The 18,502-nt window shown below is 40.7% G+C and overlaps 1 protein-coding gene across 1 annotated transcript; it reads right to left on the bottom strand.

Annotated features, from left to right (window-relative positions):
* Positions 1–5,719: 5,719 nt before the first annotated feature.
* Positions 5,720–8,555, bottom strand: tmem256 (transmembrane protein 256). The gene is made up of 4 exons (XM_028429347.1): positions 8,408–8,555; positions 7,731–7,768; positions 7,218–7,298; positions 5,720–6,469 (listed from the first exon to the last, which is right to left on the bottom strand). The coding sequence occupies exons 1-4, from the start codon at positions 8,487–8,489 to the stop codon at positions 6,326–6,328; spliced, it is 345 nt and encodes a 114-aa protein (XP_028285148.1). The 5' UTR covers positions 8,490–8,555; the 3' UTR covers positions 5,720–6,325.
* Between the last annotated feature and the right edge of the window lie 9,947 nt (positions 8,556–18,502).

Below are 18,502 nucleotides of genomic sequence, written 5' to 3'. Positions count from 1 at the left end.
CAAGATAATGCTGTACCAAACAGCACCTAATGAGCAAGCTGAAGGCGTGACACTTGCCGTCTGCCAAATGAGAGGTAAGAGACAGCCGTGGCCTTCAACAGCCAGAGTGAGATACTTCAAGAAAATGAGTGCAATTTCTCTTAAACTCACTGCACTGAACCTTTCCTCTCCTTTTCTGACTTGTTTTTTTTATATATATATATACTCAGGGAGAGAAGCACTAGAGAAACATTACCAGCACTCTTGACATCCCTCCATACATTGCCTTGTGCTAGAATGGGTACTATGATAAAAATATTCCTCTTAGCAAGTCAGATCAGGCTGAAATTACAGGCGTGTGGTGGTGATGTTTCAGGTCAAGTGGTGGTCTGATATCCAAAGATTCACTCTCGTGCTGGTTCAGTGACAACAGAGAAAGAAGTGATAAATTAATGTCGAAGGATAAACACACAGTATGCCTTTATGGAGGTGAAGTTGGAAGACAGGGGAAATCTGATAGAAGGAAATGTTTTAAAAATATACATTGGAATATAGAAACTAACTTTAAATCAAGCGGCAACCTTAAGGCCTCACACTTGGAGCCCATGCGGCAGTGTCAAAGTTCACACCTCAACCACTGGGGGCTGGCTCCAAAAGCGAGTCATTTCCCATAGAATCCCATGTTAAAATGGCCAACTTCACAGCAGAAATTAACATGCTTACAGCCTGGTACAAAAAAACCATTCACTGTCAATGATTTAAATGTGCTTTCTTGTCTTTTTAATTTATTATTCTGGTTAAAGATTGCATTGGGCTAAAGCTGAGTTGTAAAAACACCATAGTGTTGACAAGCTCAATCCTCTCATCCATAAATCACTGCAGACTCCAAAGAAACCAAGATGGCGATACGGCCATAATGGCAGAACTCTGGTTTTTAAAACAATGATGGCTATGTTAATTTCATTTTTGTTGCTAAAGTAATATAATTTACACAATATAATCTCACCCATCGCCGCCATCTATTTCCCAGTCGGCTAATAATCCCAGACATTACTCGGAAGCTGCTGCTGATAGCGGTTATGGTGATGCAGTCACAATAGCAGCATCCCTTTAGTCTCTTCTGATGCAATGCCGTCATCCCTGCGCTGCAGCCAGAAGTCAGATGATTGGGTATAAATCCGTGAAAAGAGTGCAATAGTGATGGGGCCTCTGTGTCCACTGAAGTGAGGGGATAATCTGTCTGAGGGTGTGATAGAGCTGACCATCATTTAAGTGGCTTGAAAGGTCAAAAACGGGACGGGGATGTGTGGAGCATTCGGGACGGCCATTACAGTCATTCCGCTTCAGTGTACGGGCCGCTGTGGCCTGATTGATGCCTCTGAGAGAGGATTTGGTGCTGCTATAGTGTGTATTATACAGCATCCACTTTAATATATTACCTGAGTGTCATGGGCCGGGTATTTGTGTGTCTGAGAATGAGATGGCAAAAGCTCTATAAGAAAAGATGGCCTGGGCAGAGACGCTCATTCAGGTCTACAGATGGAGGATGTAGAACCACAGTCAGCCCATCAGGTCCCGTAAGCTTGCTCTAACCTTTAATGACTGGTTATTCTCTTCATTTTTGACCAAAACAGACTCAGAAAAAAAAATCAATGAAACAAGTAGCTGTTTCCTCCTCACAGACGAAGCTGATGTAATTAAAGCCGTCTGCAGGATGAACGGAGAAAAAGGGCAGGAAAGGGAAAAGGGGAGCATTTTTTTTGACTAAATAATATATTCTTGAGTGGAGAAATAAAGGGGAGGAATTCTTATGAAGTGCAGGGGAAGTCCCCGGAGGTATAATTAACAATATCTACCGATCTTCTTTCTCTGATGCTCACAACAGTGGCAGACTGAGACAGAGGGAAAGCCAGACACACTCCACCTGGGGGGAGTTGCATTATGGTCTGTAGATTAAACAGCAGCACGGAATGTCTGAGAAGGTTTTCATGTTTTTATTGTACAGCAATGAATCAAAGTGGTTTAATGCAGCTTTTCTTACAGTTATCACTCAGCCATTTAATAGTATGCATGTAAATTTCACAGAGCATTTTTCACAGAAAACTCTTTAATGTTTCAGTGAGTTGGTGTTTTGTACATGCTGGATTTCTGCCATGGCTGGATGGGATGTTTGAATTGAACAAATAGGAAGTCATAGATATTGCTAAGTGTAAGTAACACGTGTACCTAATAAGTTACATGAGAAGATTGTCTTTTAAAGATACACCTAGCATCATTAGCTTAGTCGTTGACAGCTGAGCAGAGGAGACTCGGTGATGTCTGACCAAGAAATAGGCCAGTACAAAAACACTTTTTGTTTCTGTACAGATAAGCTAAGCTAAATATATATTGTGCTTATTAGTGAGTCTTGTAAGTATAGGATTTGACAGCAGGCAGACCTGTGATGGACTGGGGGGACCTGTCCACGGTGTACCCCGCCGTCCAACTAATGACACCAGGGCTTTGGCTAACCACAGTCCTGTACAGGATGAGGTGGGTAAAGAGAATGGATAGATAGACTGCAGGCTAGCTGCTGCATCAAATTATTTAAGAAGCATAAAAAGTTTGAGAATCACACCAGAGCTGGTTGTGTATTTACCACAATCAGGACTTGAAGTGTCAAAACTTGTAGTTCACGCCACAACCGCTGGGGGCTGGCTCCAGAAACTAGTCATTTCCCATAGACTCCCATGTTAAAATGGCCGACTTCACAGCAGAAATGAACATGTTTACAGCCTATAATCTTTTTTTTATAATTATGCGTAACTTATAATTATAGGCATTGCCACTTTGAGTGACAGGCGGTTGCTGTATCACAGAGTTTCCTGCTTCCGCAATCGCCCGCCCCCCTCAACTCCACTCATGCTCCCCCTCTTTGTCCGTATTTCCGAGTTTTGGCGGACTGTGACGCTGCCAACATGGCAGCAGTCGGAGCATCCCGGAGCCTCCCACCGAGCCTCAAAACGATCAAGAATGAAAGAAGAATGGTTATCTTAAAAATTTTCATTTATTCTGTGCATATAGCACATACATTTTCCTAAATTAAATATGTCATTCAGGTTAGCAGAGGGCCCACAGGATGTTTGTTGGCCTAGGGCATAAATTAATCACTTAATCCTGCCATGCCTGTGAGAGTAGATAATAAAATAATGCAGAAATATGTGAGAATTAAGGGTATTTTATATTGTAATTACTTCTGTTATTGTGTATAAACGTATGTTCTATTTTAAATTAAAGGGCCTTTCTATTGTAGATAAGGTCAAACCAAAGTCTAAAAAATAATATCAAGAAATGACTGATCATAAAAGTTATACTAAAGGAGAGACACACGGGTCTCCCTTTATGTCACTTTCTATTTCTGCTTCTCTCATGTGCTCCCACATTAAATATGGCTCGTCGGAGCAGAACACTGTGATCCAGTTAATAGATTTTAACACAGAGGTGCTGTGTTGGCAGCAACAGCATCCACGCATGTGGATGTCAGCTGCGGAGGAGAGAAATAAATAACCCTAAAAATAAGACGGCTGTGTGAAGGTGGTCAGAATTTGTGCTCACATCTTGACAGAAAATTACTGTTTTTTCCCCCCTCGAGTATTTAACAAGTAGCTGAGAATTTGATGATAGGTTCTCTGTGGAACACCACGTAACTTTCTGTCAGGTGTATTTCTACGAAGTTAATCGTGAGTTAGAGGTGACGAGTGTGGGCTGGCGAGCTTTCTCATTCAGCAGAATACACCCCAATAGCAACTTAATTCAAATGAGGGTTTCATGAGTCGTGATCAAGAGCTCATTGGCAAGGTGCTTAGTCAATAGCGCCTTGTCTTCTGAGCAGAGCCTCGGCTTATGTGCCAACCCCTGCAAATTGACCCGGAGATTTATACAGCTATTTTCTAAAGGTCCTCATTTGTGGGCCTACAGTCATGAAGGCGAATTAGTGTTTCAATGGATTTCACTTTCAATTTGAATGCAGAGTGGTTGGAACATGGCCTGGCTAAGGGGAGGCCATAGGTAATGAACTCCTTTGTGTTCTACCACTTAGAGGATCAAATGCCTGAGGCTGTGGAGACATTCAGCACAGAGACATGATTTCATCCGCTGTCATAGGTGGTGACTCCAATGGGTTTATCCACACATTGTGGAGCCCTACCCACAGGTAACTCCATACATGTGCACACAACAGACATGGAGAGCTTACACAGTAGATATAATGGAAAAAGTTAGTATTTATTTACTATAAGTAATAATACCAAAAATGCCTTGTTGCCTAATATGTTTGTGATACTAACATGCATGATGTATACTTAACATTTTATTACAGTTTGGAAATGGTCTTAAAAGTTCCCAGATTGATGGGCAGTAGTGATTGCTTCTCAGAGCATTGCTGATGTCTTCTCCTTGTCATTGTGTTAAATTTGTAGAGGTCTGCACACCTGCTGATGATCAGTTCAACAAAGGGCATTTATTTGGGAGCACCTACATGGAAGCAGTAACAAAAGACTTGTTACATGTGGCCTTATTTAATCAGATTAATAACATTTTCACAATTAAGGCATAACGGTAATAATGGGAATTGTGATTGTTTGATTGTTTGCTCAATTTGATTCAGGTCTGGGGAACGGGCAGACCAGTCCATAGCATGAATGCCTTCATCATGCAGGAACTGCTGACACACTTCAGCCACATGAGGCTTAGCATTGTCATCATCAGAAGGAACCCAGGACCCACTGCACCAGCATATGGTCTCACAATGGGTCTGAGGATCTCATCCTGGTACCTCTGGCTACCACATGGAGGGCTGTGCATCCCTCCAAAGAAATGCCTCCCCACACCATCACTGACCGGTCATGCTGGAGGATGTTACAGGCAGCAGAAGGTTCTCCATGGCGTCTCCAGACTCTGTCACGTCTGTCACATGTGCTCAGTGTGAACCTGTTCTCATCCGTTAAAAGCACAGGGCGCCAATAGTGAATTTGCCAATCTTGGTGTTCTCTGGCAAATGCCAGTCACCCTGCACAGTGTTGGGCTGTAAGCACAAGCCACACTTGTGGACATTGGGCCCTCATTCCACCCTCATGGAGTCCGTTTGAGACAGTCTGAGCAGAAATATGCATATTAGTGGCCTGCTGGAGGTCATGTTCCAGGGCTCTGGCAGTGCTTCTCCTGCTCCTCCTTGCACAAAGGAGGAGGTAGCGGTCCTGCTGCTGGGTTGTTGCTCTCCTATGGCCCCCTCCACGTCTCCTGGTGTACTGGCCTGTCTCCTGGTATCTCCTCCATGCTCTGGACACTGTGCTAACAGCCAGCAAACCTTCTTGCCACAGCTCTCATTGATGTGCCATCCTGGATGAGCTGCACTACCTGAACAACCTGCAGAACCTCACCTTTATAGGGCTTGTCTTGATAATTGCTTCTCATTTCCCACCTGTTATCTGTTCCATTTGCACAACAGCAGCTGAAATTGATTCACAATAAGTGTTGCTTCCTAACTGGACAGGCTGATTTCACAGATGTGGGATAAAAATCAAACAAATAAATCTTTTGAGTTCACTGCATGTGTTCACATGCAGTGAATTTGTTGTATTAGTGTGAAATATGTTTAAATAAAGTTTAACCCTACTGAGTTGTAGTTCCTTTTGTCTTCTACCACAAAAGGGTAGATACATTTAATAGTAGCAAAATAAAAAACATAAGTGTGCAATATGCATTTCTAGCAAGAAATCATATTTATTTCTGATCATCACAAAATATGTTAATCTAACAGTCAGTCTTATTTCTAGAAGAATTAGTGCACTGTACATTCAGTATAGATATATACAGATATCCATTGTCAGATTTAGTTGTAACATTGGTGACACACACAAAAGATCCCTGGATGACTTCATAAAAATCCCTTTGTAAGAGCAAGGTATTCTATAATTTTACTTTTTTATTTTTAGTTTAATTTAGCACACCTACTGTATAAATATAGAGAAATTTATTAGCTATATTCAATATAGTAGGTGAAAATAGAGTAAAAATAAAACAATGCATTGGTAATTTCTCCAGTTGTCTCTCCCAGTGTGAAACTCTTGAACATAATAGTCAAAGGGCACCAATCAAAAACAGACAGCCATGTTATAAAAGTGATAATCTTGTTGTGACCTTATCTCCCACTGACACCCACAACCTAAGGCAGCCAGCAGTTGGATGGGTGACATTATAACTCAGCACTGCCCAGCCAACTCTAACAGGCTCTCCAGTTCATCCATTAGCAGCCTGACAGTTTAGTGTCACACAGTGGCCCTGTGGAGAAGATGTGAGCTGTCACAGTTCAGAGAATCATGGCGAGCCAGCCAGCGATCATAGCTACACCACCCATGGGAGCCACTTTGCGCATGCCGGGGTCCCCTGTCAGAGCCTGGTGATACAGAGAGCCGCAGAACATCCCCATGCCAGCTATCAGGAGCGTACCAGCCTGCAAAGGAGAAACATTTTTAACTATATATACTGCCTTCAAGTCAAATAAATATATTATAAGGTTTGTAGAAATAACACTAAATGTTTATTCTTGGTCTCTTTTTTCAGTAAAAAGGATACATAAACGAAGTACATTCAAACTAGCTTCTTGGTGTCACAAGATGGGGGACTTTACCCATGTACCAGCGCTTTCTCCTCCATTCATCCCTTTGTCTGCTTTTTTTCTTGACTGCTCTGTTCCGAGAAGTAATTTTCAGGTGCACATCATTCTGCAAATCTATCTGTTTATAGATTTTCCTTCCAAACAGGATCATACATTTTATTTCTTAGATTAGCTCAACGTCCAAGTAGAGGATTAAAGTGGAAACACACAAGGTTGTCTATGTGTACTTGGCTATTTGCACAAGCTGCCAATGACATCCTCAGGTTTCCATGCTGGTATGTATGTATATATAGTATAACTGTAGCAGCAATACTATTTGGCTGTTTGGAATAATGTGTCTTTGCATGGTCAAATTCAATGCACTGTAAATTTCACAACTTATATTTAAAAAAATGAACTGCTAGCTACAAGGCACATTTTGTTCAGACAAGCATCCTCCGCAATTATTGCCCAAGAGAATACTGATTCTCTGAAGGGGTACAGACCGGAAAAAGCTAAAGTGACACTCTCACACTAGTTCCATTCTTAAAAGATATTTGAGTGCATCCAGCCATGAGAGTGGGCGTTAGGCTTTCATACTCACCACAGCAGGTTTGCCAGAGTGGGCAGCACCCAGCAGGGCCAGGCTGTGGTAGAAATGGTACTTGTTGGCAGTTTCAAATAGCTGAAGAGGCACAGAACAGAGCTGTTAGAAGAATCCAGCACTCACCAATCACTCTTCAATTCAGTGCATTAAACATTCTGTGGAAAGGAGGAGTGAGGACTGCTACTAGAGTGGAAATAGATTATAAGATGATATTTAATGAGTCACTGGCGTAAAGGGGAAATGGGCTACTGTCAGGCACCTTTAACACCATTTTCATCAGTCAGGCCAACTCTCTAATCACACAAGGGACAGACTCACATCAGACTGAGAAATATCTTATTGCAAAATATTCTTCCTGTCTTTGGACATTCATTTTCCAGATCAATAGTGCAATTCAACAAATGTGAAAAAATATCATAAGCTTTTTATATTACTGTAGAACAACACTAAGCTACAACCATTATAAAACAGCATAAACAAGATCACTGATGGAGAAAATGTATAAATTACCACTATCCTGTAGTCATCAGGGTCCTTGTTTTTGAAACCTAAAACAATATGGGACAGAAAATTACAGTGCTGTGTGTAAAATATTACTTATTTTATATACTACTTACTGATGCATTTAAAATGGTATGTGGAATTATCTTCAATTGGAGAAGTGTCATATTTTTAATAGAATAAATTAGATCAGAACACATGCTTTTGATTTACATTTTTCTATTAGAGCTATTAAATGCATATTGACCCAATATTTGAAATAATACGCAGGAGCATTTATATATATTTTCCCCATTTCTTTTCTCTTGAATTTCTCTTAGAGTAGTTCAGCAAACTGTCCTATTTACGACAACTGAACTTTATCACGACTTCACATCTGCTGTTGAGACAGCGCCTCTATGACACTCTAGAAGCGGGTCACCTTCATTACAAAATCCATTTTATTAAAATATCTTGCAGCACAGTATGTTATTTCAATGCCGAATTGTGTGTAAGCCTATTAAACACCATTAGCAGTTACAAGTTCTTGATTAAATGTGGTGCAGCCGCTACAACATGAGACTAACTATAAATTGGCGTATTTTGGACGGACACTGGCACGGTTAGCGTTAACATAGCAGCTGTCTCTGTGGACTGTTTAGCTGAATAAAAGAAGTGTGGGAAGCGAGCCGATGCTAATTCCTTACCATGAGCTCCATAAGCTCCTAATGACACCGCAGAGGCACCGGACAGAGCTGACAACCTTCGTACCACAACAGAAGCCGTCATGTTTTGTAGTTACGTGTGTGAAACCCAAAAGCGGAAGAGTGTGATAGTGGTGCTGCATTCCTGCCGTTATGTAATTCTGCTCTACAGTAGGGATTATAGATTTGCTTTGCGAGAAACGAAACATAAAATGATTAATATATGCAAGAAAACAATATAGCGGATATTGTGCAGTACAACAAAATGCCACAGTGACTTTATGTCAATTTGCGAAGGTTTGTATGTTGCCGGGCAATAATTACGACACTCGGTTGTGTCTTTGAAAGCAGCACCGCAATATGATTGAGCTGGGTTCATTCCTCCAGGGCTCCCGGGCTCATGCGTTATCCGTTTAGGGACTGGATCCAAAATGGCGACTGTCATGCTACAGTTTCCAGCCTACGGGGCAAATTTAATAACTCCACCAAGCAGATCTGACACTGACATGAGCAGTCACTCTAATGCCTTTAGGCTTTGTATTTTAGGCTATGAGCATTTCATTTTCCTCAGTCAGTTCTGACTTTCACAGATTTCATGCAGAATATACTAAAAAAAATGCTGAATGAGGTGCATCATGGCTAAGCTTGCTAGACAGAAAAGGGTCTCACTGTTCTTCACCGACATCCATTCTGCAAATGGAAAAGAAAATCAAACACATTTTTAGTGTTACCTCTGCTTTGTTTAAGTCCTCACATCTAAAATGCATTATTCATGGCAGGGGTGAATAATAGTATTATGCTGTGTTTGTATGAATAATTAATTTTCTCTACAGAGGGGTAGCTTGGCAATAAAAAGGAGTTTAACCAATACCCCCCCCCCCCCCCCCCCCCCCACACACACACACACACTTTTTTTGTTTTGCACCAAATTGCTACATTGCACTGAATGACAGCAGTGCAGAGGGTTTTTTAAGTGTGCAGTGCTGTGCAATTTGGGAAACACTGGTAAATTTCTCAGCTAATGTGTTTTCTGCCACCAGAGGTGTTGAGGACTAATGCAGATGTTACCCTTTGATAAAATACACTCATCCCCTTGGAAATCCTGCCAAAAGGGGGAGCTGTATTGCTTCCTCATCTGGCAAACTTTTTTAGATGGATAGTGTGTGTGTGTGTGCACAAAGAGGGCAGGGGGACATCTTCCAATTATCATATTGAAATTACACAGGGTCACACTGCATTACTGGAGTCGCTAAACCACAGTTTCCGCCAAGCCTCGTCCTTAGCTGACTTTGACACAGCATTAACACAATGCATACAATTAACACATTTTAATGACCGTGCAGCTAATTAAAAATAAGCCCTTATGAGTCACAAGCATTCATCATCGGCTGTGAGTCGAACCTGCAGCCAGGGAGGCTATACAGGGTGTGTGCAAGTCTTTTGTGGGGTTTGACGGACTCCATTATAATACACAACTCTATAACAACATTCGTGTTGCCCATTCTTGCTTGATATAGGGTTTCAGCTGCCCAGTATTGGATTTTTCCTTTTTATAAAGAGCCAAATGTTTCCAGTGGTATGACAGGTTTGGACTACAGCTACAGAATGTGATTGGATTTGTCCTGTTAAAATCCAAAATGTCTTTTTACTGCTTTTAGTCAAATGTAAGATTTAAAAGACTTCCAAATCATATCATTCTGATCTTGTTTACATATGCTGTAACCCTGCTTTGCACATGTGCATGTGTGAATTTCTATTTTGGCGTGACTCTGCAAATGGGCTGCTGTACACGCAGGTCAGTTTCACTCAGGCCGTGGCAGATGGGGGACAGTAAGGACAACAATAAAGTATTGCTTCACATCTTGGTTTCACAGGCAAGCAGCAAATTATCTGCAAGTCCCAGCAGCAGCGTGCTGTGAGGTTCCTCCAGGAGCCAGACATCCATCTCACTTCAGCCAGGCCCTGCACTGCCCGTCCTTTCCTTTGCTCTCCAGTGACTGCTGTCCTCTTTGCCAATTCTCGCTGTGTTTGAACAGAAGTGAGTGCATGTATGTGTCTGATCTCCTCAGATTGAGCCCCATCCCCGGCTTGTCTTGTTGAGATCGAGTGCCTATCGAAGGAAACATCTCTTGGAACAAAAAAAAAAACAACTTCTTTAGAGTGAACGATTTCTACACATGGGAACTGGTAGGTTGTCTTGCAACCTAAAGTTACCACTTCCTAAGACTTTACTTCATCTTAGTGCAACCTTGTTGAAGTCAGTGTGACAATGACAAAGAAAGATGCCTTTATCCACACATTGGCATCCATTTCTACATTTAAGAACAACACACTTTTCCTCTCAGCTTAATGTACTGCTGTGGGTTGTTTTGAAAATCCAATTTCCTCTTCTTGGTAACGTTATAGTTTGACATATCAGTTCTGCAAAGAATTTAGTGCAAAGCAAATAAAGTGAAAAGAGGGCTGTCTCATCAACATCAAAATAAAGATTTGAGATTGAATCGCTGCAGCAAGACTCCGAAGACGTCATTATTTCGAGAAAGAAGGTACAGTCTGAGTGATGCATTGTAATACTGATGGAAATGTTGCCTCTTAGCAGAGCAGAGAAAAAAAGCAGGATGACTCTTGCTGCAAGCAAAGCTATCCTTTTCTGTGCTGAAAGCTTTGCCTGCAGGGTGGCACGCTTCCTCCAACCCTACCCCAACCCCTCCACCAATCCTGAGATTAAAAAAAAAAAGAACCCAAACATTTCTGAAATTCTCTATTAACCTTGATGTGTTTTGACGGTTGCAGCCCTTCGCTATCTTCAGCTCGCTTTGAAGGAGCTCCAACCGCAGCCAATTATCTATCTGTTAGGGCGCTCTCATGTCTCAGAGATGTTTAGTCGCAAATGTGCGTATTGTGCCCCGGTGTCACTGCTTTTCATGCTCCGGCTCTGTCACTAGTCCATGTCATTACATCGCTTTCAGCAAAGAGGAAAGAATGAAGGGGGAGAGAAAGAAAGAAAGAAAGAGAGACAAAGAGGGAGGGAGGCTAACAGAGATAGAAGAGACAGGCCTGTCGACTGACATTTTGTCTGGGTGTCCCGGGCTATTGTGTGCTAGTGGAGACAACACCAGTCATTGCCATTACACAGGCTGGCAGAGTGATACACACAACAGCCTCGGGTACACGCAATATTTGTCTCTTTTCAGAAAAATACTTCCAACAATGCAATCAAAGCATACTTATTATTAATCCGCTAAATAATATTAACTCACAATCTTCTTAATGTCAGGTTGTTTGTTGCCGTCAGGTACACACACACAAAACAAGCACTCAGGCATGCAAATCTCAACTATCGGCACACACACACACACACACAAATACACACAAAGTTGCGGTTACAGCAGGCTCCAGCATAATTAGCACACTCGTTAAGCTCATCTGCATCTCTCTTCAAAGGAGATCGATGCAAATGGATAGGAATTAGCCACTGGCAGCAATTAGGCCAAAAAAAAAGAGAATGCCCTAGCTGGAGAAACTTGGTTACAGACAAGCAAAGTCAGTTTCATGGCGGTGAAATAAATGCATTTTCTGCCCCGGTGCTTTGCACATAATAGAAACGGAAGACTTTCATTTACTCTCATGTCAAATCAAGTTCTGTTTAATCATGATCGGTACCATCCCTCTTGGTTATCACATAATACAGGGCTCCAAGGAGAGTAGAGGTTCATTAGGAAAATGCAACAGCAGTTTATTCTGCTAACACGTATTGCCTTAGCAGCCATGTACTCATGTTTCACTATGCTAACAGCTATTAAAAATCCCAAAATGAGCCACGACACACATGTTCCTTAGTTACTATGGACGTGGGCATTGTAGCTGTGTAGTGCAGTGTCATTACTGTAACCTCCAGGGCAGATAAAGTGTCCGAAATAGCAGTTTCTCTAATGGCCACTTGATGTTGGCACCAGCTTTAAATTAACTTGAAGCAGGGCAACTGGACTTGTTTCCTGAAGACCTTTCGCCGCTCTTCCATTTTCCTCTCTTTCTCCGAGAATCTTCTTAGACAACTTTAAATGTCCAACTTTACATCAGACATGAACATGTTTACGGCCCGGTACAAAAACCTTTTTTGTGCTTTACACACACTTTCTCTGTTTGTGACAGCTGCATGAAGGTGATATTTTTAAACGTATCTCACTTGCTTAAATTACACTGTAATCAAAGCTTGCTAGCTGTCAGCTTTTCAATCCACTCATACCTCTTTGCATGTGTCACACTACCAATGACATCACAGGGCTGTTTCACTTTCACATTTATAGTCACACACACTGAAGACTCCCCAAGAAATTCAACAATTTGTAGTAAACTGTGGCATATCATTCTCATAACTTCATAGCTGTTTGAAAATTTGGTTTGACTTTGAAATGACATTTAGAGACAAACAAAATATTGCCCCTTCAAGATTAATATTTATTTAAAAATGATGACAAATCAGATTTTGTCATCATTTTTTTCATTTTTTCATCATCTTCCAAAATGCTTCCTCTTCCTCCTGTTGTAGTACTTCCATCTTGCCATCCCTACACACTGTCACATTAGGCTGTAGTTAAACAGACATGTCCTCAGTCACATTTGCCACAGTGAACCAGTGAAGGTCAGAATAGTCAGATGAAGCTGTGTGGTACACATCTTAGGTGGCAGATTCACTCTGGACTACTTTAAGTAAAACTGCCTTACTGGCCAAAGCCACAGTGGGCATAATTGTTTAGATATTTCTTTGCAGTTTTCACAAATCAAACTAGACATTCTTGACCTGTTTTTAAAAAGTTACATCTTCAGTAGAAATAAACAGGCTTGTGTCGGAGACAAGACAGGGAAAGCATAAAGTATTAACAAATCTTTTTTATGGATGCTGCTGCTAACAATAGAACACTTTCCGTTAAATCCTATCACTTTGAAATATCAATTTTACTGTAACCTTCATATTTTATTAGTATAAAATCCCATAATTCTCAGCATTCCAACACTTGCTTATGTTACTGATGTGAATGGAAGAAATAAAACAGGGAGCTTCTTAATCAAAACTGTCACATAACACATTTACCCGTTACATCATGACATCATCAGAGGTGCTGCTGTGACTCAGGTCATCCATCTCACTCAACCTTACCTTGTTTATTCTTCCCATCTTCTGCTTTCACACCTCTAATGAGTCCCCTTCTGAATCATTGTTTTTCTGCAACAGCACAATTTCCATGACACTGCGCTGATGGACGTGTAGTTGCCAGGAGCTAAATTCAAGAGTAGGAAGGGAGGGATGGATGTTTGTATAAGTTTGACATAATGAAGTTTTTAAAATTCTAACAAGGCAAATGTTAGCTAAAAAGGTGATCAGCATCCCTTCCAGGCTGAATACTATCAGAGAAGTAAATTAAAACAGGGGTTTTTTTAAATTATGTTTTTTTTATATTATATTTATTATACATTCAGGATCTGTTTACACTTCACTATGACAGTCAACCCTCTTTATAAAATTGTGTTTTCTGAGCATGAAATAGCTTGTCAACACTGAATTGACCCCCAAACACTCACAAATAAAAGAAGTGGAATGTATTTTCTTCATTGTGTGTTAAGTTCAATGATGACATTTTATCTAGAAATTGGCAAAGATTTACACTTTCTCATTGGAGATAAAAGCAAGATGCTAAACAGGCCTTAGCAGCTTTTTATCCAGACAAAATTGATCAGCAATGTATGTTTAGCGTCCATGTGCAAGAGAAATTCATAACAGACCTGAAGATAGCAGAAGAGACGCTAGGATGTTCAGTGGAGTCTCTGTAGAGTTATGGACAGCATTTTGAAGTTTTGAGGTGTCTGATATGGAAGGAGGACTGCTGCTTATTAGAGGCTAAACCTTGCTGCCTAGCTTTGTGGTGAACAGCCACTTTATACACCAATGAATCAGCTCCATTGGTTTCTTTCTCTCAACCATACGATGTCAACGGCATCGTATATGACAGTGTCGATGATGTCTTCGACATCGCACACAATGATGACGTCGATGATGGCGTTGACATCTCATACAATGATGTCGTCAATGTCAGGTAATTATTTTTGGGGGGCCACATAGACTTCCATAAGAAAATATATATATAAAAATAATAATAGAAATTGGAGACCACAGGTACAGTATCCAGTTTTAAAAAATATATACACTTGTTATTACATTTGTATCATTGCAAAAGTCATTTGCTGTCATTTACAGGAAAACCATTAGAGTTAAAGCTAATTTTAAGAAGTATCAAATCCAAAGTTCTGACTGTCAAGAACTACTCTTTTTAAGAGCAGATGATAATGAAATATGTCAACTGCCGCACCGCAGTAACATCTCAATGCACCGTTTGAGTTTCCGCACAGTTTACCGTACATTTCAGCATAGTCACGTGGCATATTTGAGGTGTAGACAGCATGTGTCACTGCAAAGAGCAGATGGGATGACCACAGTACTGCAGCGGGGAAGAGACAAAGAGGATTCGGTGGGCTGGACTGGTCAGCATGTCGCATTAAAGTCACAAGGGGGCTGGGTCTGCCCATGTCCCATACAAGTACCCGCATAGCACCTCATGTCATTCTGCCATGTCAGTATAGGCCTAATGTCAGTGTTTCTTGCCGTAAATGCACATGAGGTTCTACACCCTTTCCATGGCAAGAATAAGTGTTCCTTTACAGTTTTAATGTCTTTAGTATGAAACTGCAACATAGAAAAATAATATGAAGAAAAAACCCTGGATGGGAAGGTGTATCCACAGTGTAGCTGGTAACATAAATAAGTTGTACATATTTGAACAGGGCTTATCCCTTGATAATGTCACAAGGGGCTTCAAAACATGAAAATTTAATTCAGACCATTTTTTGGAAAAACTACAGAAAAAAAACAAGAGGATGGTCTTCTCTTATGATTTTCAGGTCTCTAGACTCACTGCAGACAAACAATAATGTTCAAAAAAGAAGACATTTTTTTCTCCTTTTTAAATTTCTAAACACCAGCCTTAAAATGAGTGGACCCACAGTCTGCCTTAACTATTAAGTTGATCTGTATGCAGCTTTCACAGTGTGGCTATTTTTTACTGCTGTTATCTATAATTGGAAAAAAAAACATAATTACCTTTTGCCAAGTTTGGGGAGGAGGACAGACAAATATTTTTGGAAGAAAGGTCTTCAGAATTGCACACATTTCTGAAGACAAGGGTTCTGAAAGTGATTTATTAAAATAGAGAAAATATGAAACCTCATTCAGATTCAGGTCACATGTTTTGTTTTTTTGGTCAAAGTTAACGCTCATTGTATTGTCACCAAGATGACAGTTTTGATTGTTGTGATACAAAGGCATCTGCTAATAACAGCAATATCAGATTAATAATTATATCCATGTGTTATTTTCACATGTGAACAAAATATTTCCATTTTCCCCAATGTTACACACAGTTGTAGTTTTTTTAATTTCACATCTTGTAGCATGTGTCACACATTGTTAATTTGTGTGTGAGTGTGTGTACCTGGGAATTTTGTTGCCTAATTCACCCTAACAGGAACATACCTGGTGTTAACTTTAGCTGTACAGAAAAAAAAATCATGTTAATGATAATTCTGTGCTCCCTGAGTGCTTCAAGTAAAACTTTTCAGATAAACCCAGGCTTTTTCTCCCCCTTTACTTATGCAAAAATGCTGATTTGTCAAGCTTGTCAAGTGCTGCCCCCTGCAGATCCCCTACTTTTTTCTATTTCCTCACATCTACATCCTTTTTTTAATGAACAGCCTACCAGCTTATCTGTCGTTATCTTCTCTCTTACAAAATGCATGTAGTATTATCCTCTGTTCTTTCTGTTTACCTCTTATCCACAGCCTAGTTTCCCCCCACAGGGGCCATTAAAGTTTCTAATCACCTAATATAATAAGCGGCGGAAACTTCCAAGTGTTCCACACATCACACGCAAACTATTGCTTTAAGCTGAACGTCGTCCATCTGGAACAATGATTTTGCTCGTGATGGAGATCATTGAGATGTTTATCATCTGAATTCTCGTCCCAGAGGAGCCACTTTCTGTTTTCATTAGGGCAGCAAGCTGCCATGAAAACAGGAGACATACAAACATGGGCATGATATAGGGAAGCAGTGGCTCAGTGGTATAGCAGGGTTGTCCAATAACTGGAAGGTTGGTGGTTTGATCCCAACTACTACCTGGTCACTGTTGTGTGTCCTTGGGCAAGGCACTTTACCCGCTTAGCCTCCAGTGTACTCACTGGTGTATGGCACTCTTTGCTGGGCTGCAATTTCCCCCTTGTGGGACTAATAAAGGTTTCTTAATTTAATTTAATTTAATTTAATTTAATTTAATTTAATTTAATTTAATTTAATTTAATTTAATTTAATTTAATTTAATTTAATTTAATATAAACTTATCAAGAACAATTACATCCAGATAATAGTCAGTTTAGATATTAATGATAGTGGAGAGGACCAATACAGTAGATAATAAAACAGAGAGACTGTAGAAGTGTGATGTTATGTGTGATACAGGATGGAGGTTTATTTGCTGTGGTAGGTATTATCATAATTTCCTTTCAGTTCTGCAAGCTATATTTATTAATTATTTACATAATAAATCTTCAACAAAATGACAAAACTTTGCTGACTACTTAACATTCTTATTACACCATCTTTTTAACATCTTAAATACCTCCAGAATTTGTAATTTTTACAGCAGAAAATTCTGCAGAGGTCATCATTTCACTGTGCCTGCATACTTTTCTGCTAGTAAAGAGAAGAGTTCACTTAAGGGGCTTGGTGTCATAAAGGGCTACACCCTGGGACTCATTTAGACATAGAGTATTTTGTGAATTGGCAGGAATAGAAAAGTAATGGGCGGATTGCCTTTTCTCATATTGTGGGACACACTGTGACATGTGTCTGAGCGGTCAGCAAATTAATACGCTACAAGGAAGTCAGGTTGGGACAAAGATTAATGCAAATAAGAGATTCAACTGGATCTGTGGTACTGGATATGGACTGCGAGCTTGAATATACTTGCGCCTTTGTGTATGTTAGTGTGTATGTGAGCTAAGTGTTTGCCATCGATCATCACTACTAAAAGAGAGGGGAGGGATCCTCCATGCTTATATCAAACAGGCACATTTTCACTTCATGTGAGTTTCCTTTTTAACATGAATAATACAACACTCCTGAGCTCCTCTGTCAGCGGGGTCTCTCTCTCACACACACGTACACTGCACCCTGTGCAGTACAGACAGCATATGAACGTATTAATGTTAATAATGACTACATGTGCATATATGATCACAGGGCCATAAAGCCAGAGTTTCCAGGGCAGAGGAAGTAATGAAAAATGCAAAGTCACACAGTGCAGGTCTCTTTTTCTCTTTTATATTTTACGACAGCCTGCTGCATTGAAGGGACATGTGGTGCTGCAATTAGTACTGGCCGATTCATGGATGTGGAGACCACGCCAGTGTTCAGATGGGTACAATTTAAAGCAGATGCCACTCCAGTTAATGAGGTGTGTATGTGTGTGTGTGGTAAAGGGATGCTGAGTTATATAGACAGGGAGAGAGGGGGTGGCATACGATGGGAACCAATGCTAGCCGAGCTACTTTAGTACTAATCTGGCAGGCACCCTGCTGCTTTAGATCAGAGAGGAGGGATACGATCCTCGACCCCAAGGGGCTGGAGGCTTGCTGAGGAGCAGAGTTGGAGGGAGGGATGGATGGAGGCAACTAGACTTGACAGTGTGAGGTTAGAGGATTTCTATGTGAGCCTGAGAAATGGGAGACAGGCTGGGAGCAGGAAAGAGAAATCGGCATGAATTTCGGCAGGTCATATCCCTGCTGTGGTGAGAATGAGGAAGGAAGAGAAAGAGCAGGCTTAACAGAGTAGCGGATGTATAATAAGGGGAGAAGGTGGAAGAAGAAAAATAGTCAGAGGGGAGAGATTTGTTGAGGGATCAGATGCTGGAGCTGGAGGGTGGTGCAGGCTGTTGGTTTATCTGTGGAGATGTTCATGCTCTTTAACAATTACTGCAGTTTCCTTTGGTG

Source organism: Parambassis ranga, chromosome 18, assembly GCF_900634625.1.
Source record: "Parambassis ranga chromosome 18, fParRan2.1, whole genome shotgun sequence".
In the NCBI taxonomy this organism is placed as follows: Eukaryota; Metazoa; Chordata; class Actinopteri; family Ambassidae; genus Parambassis; species Parambassis ranga.
Note: the sequence above shows the minus strand (reverse complement) of the source record. Positions and strands in the feature narration are given on the sequence as shown.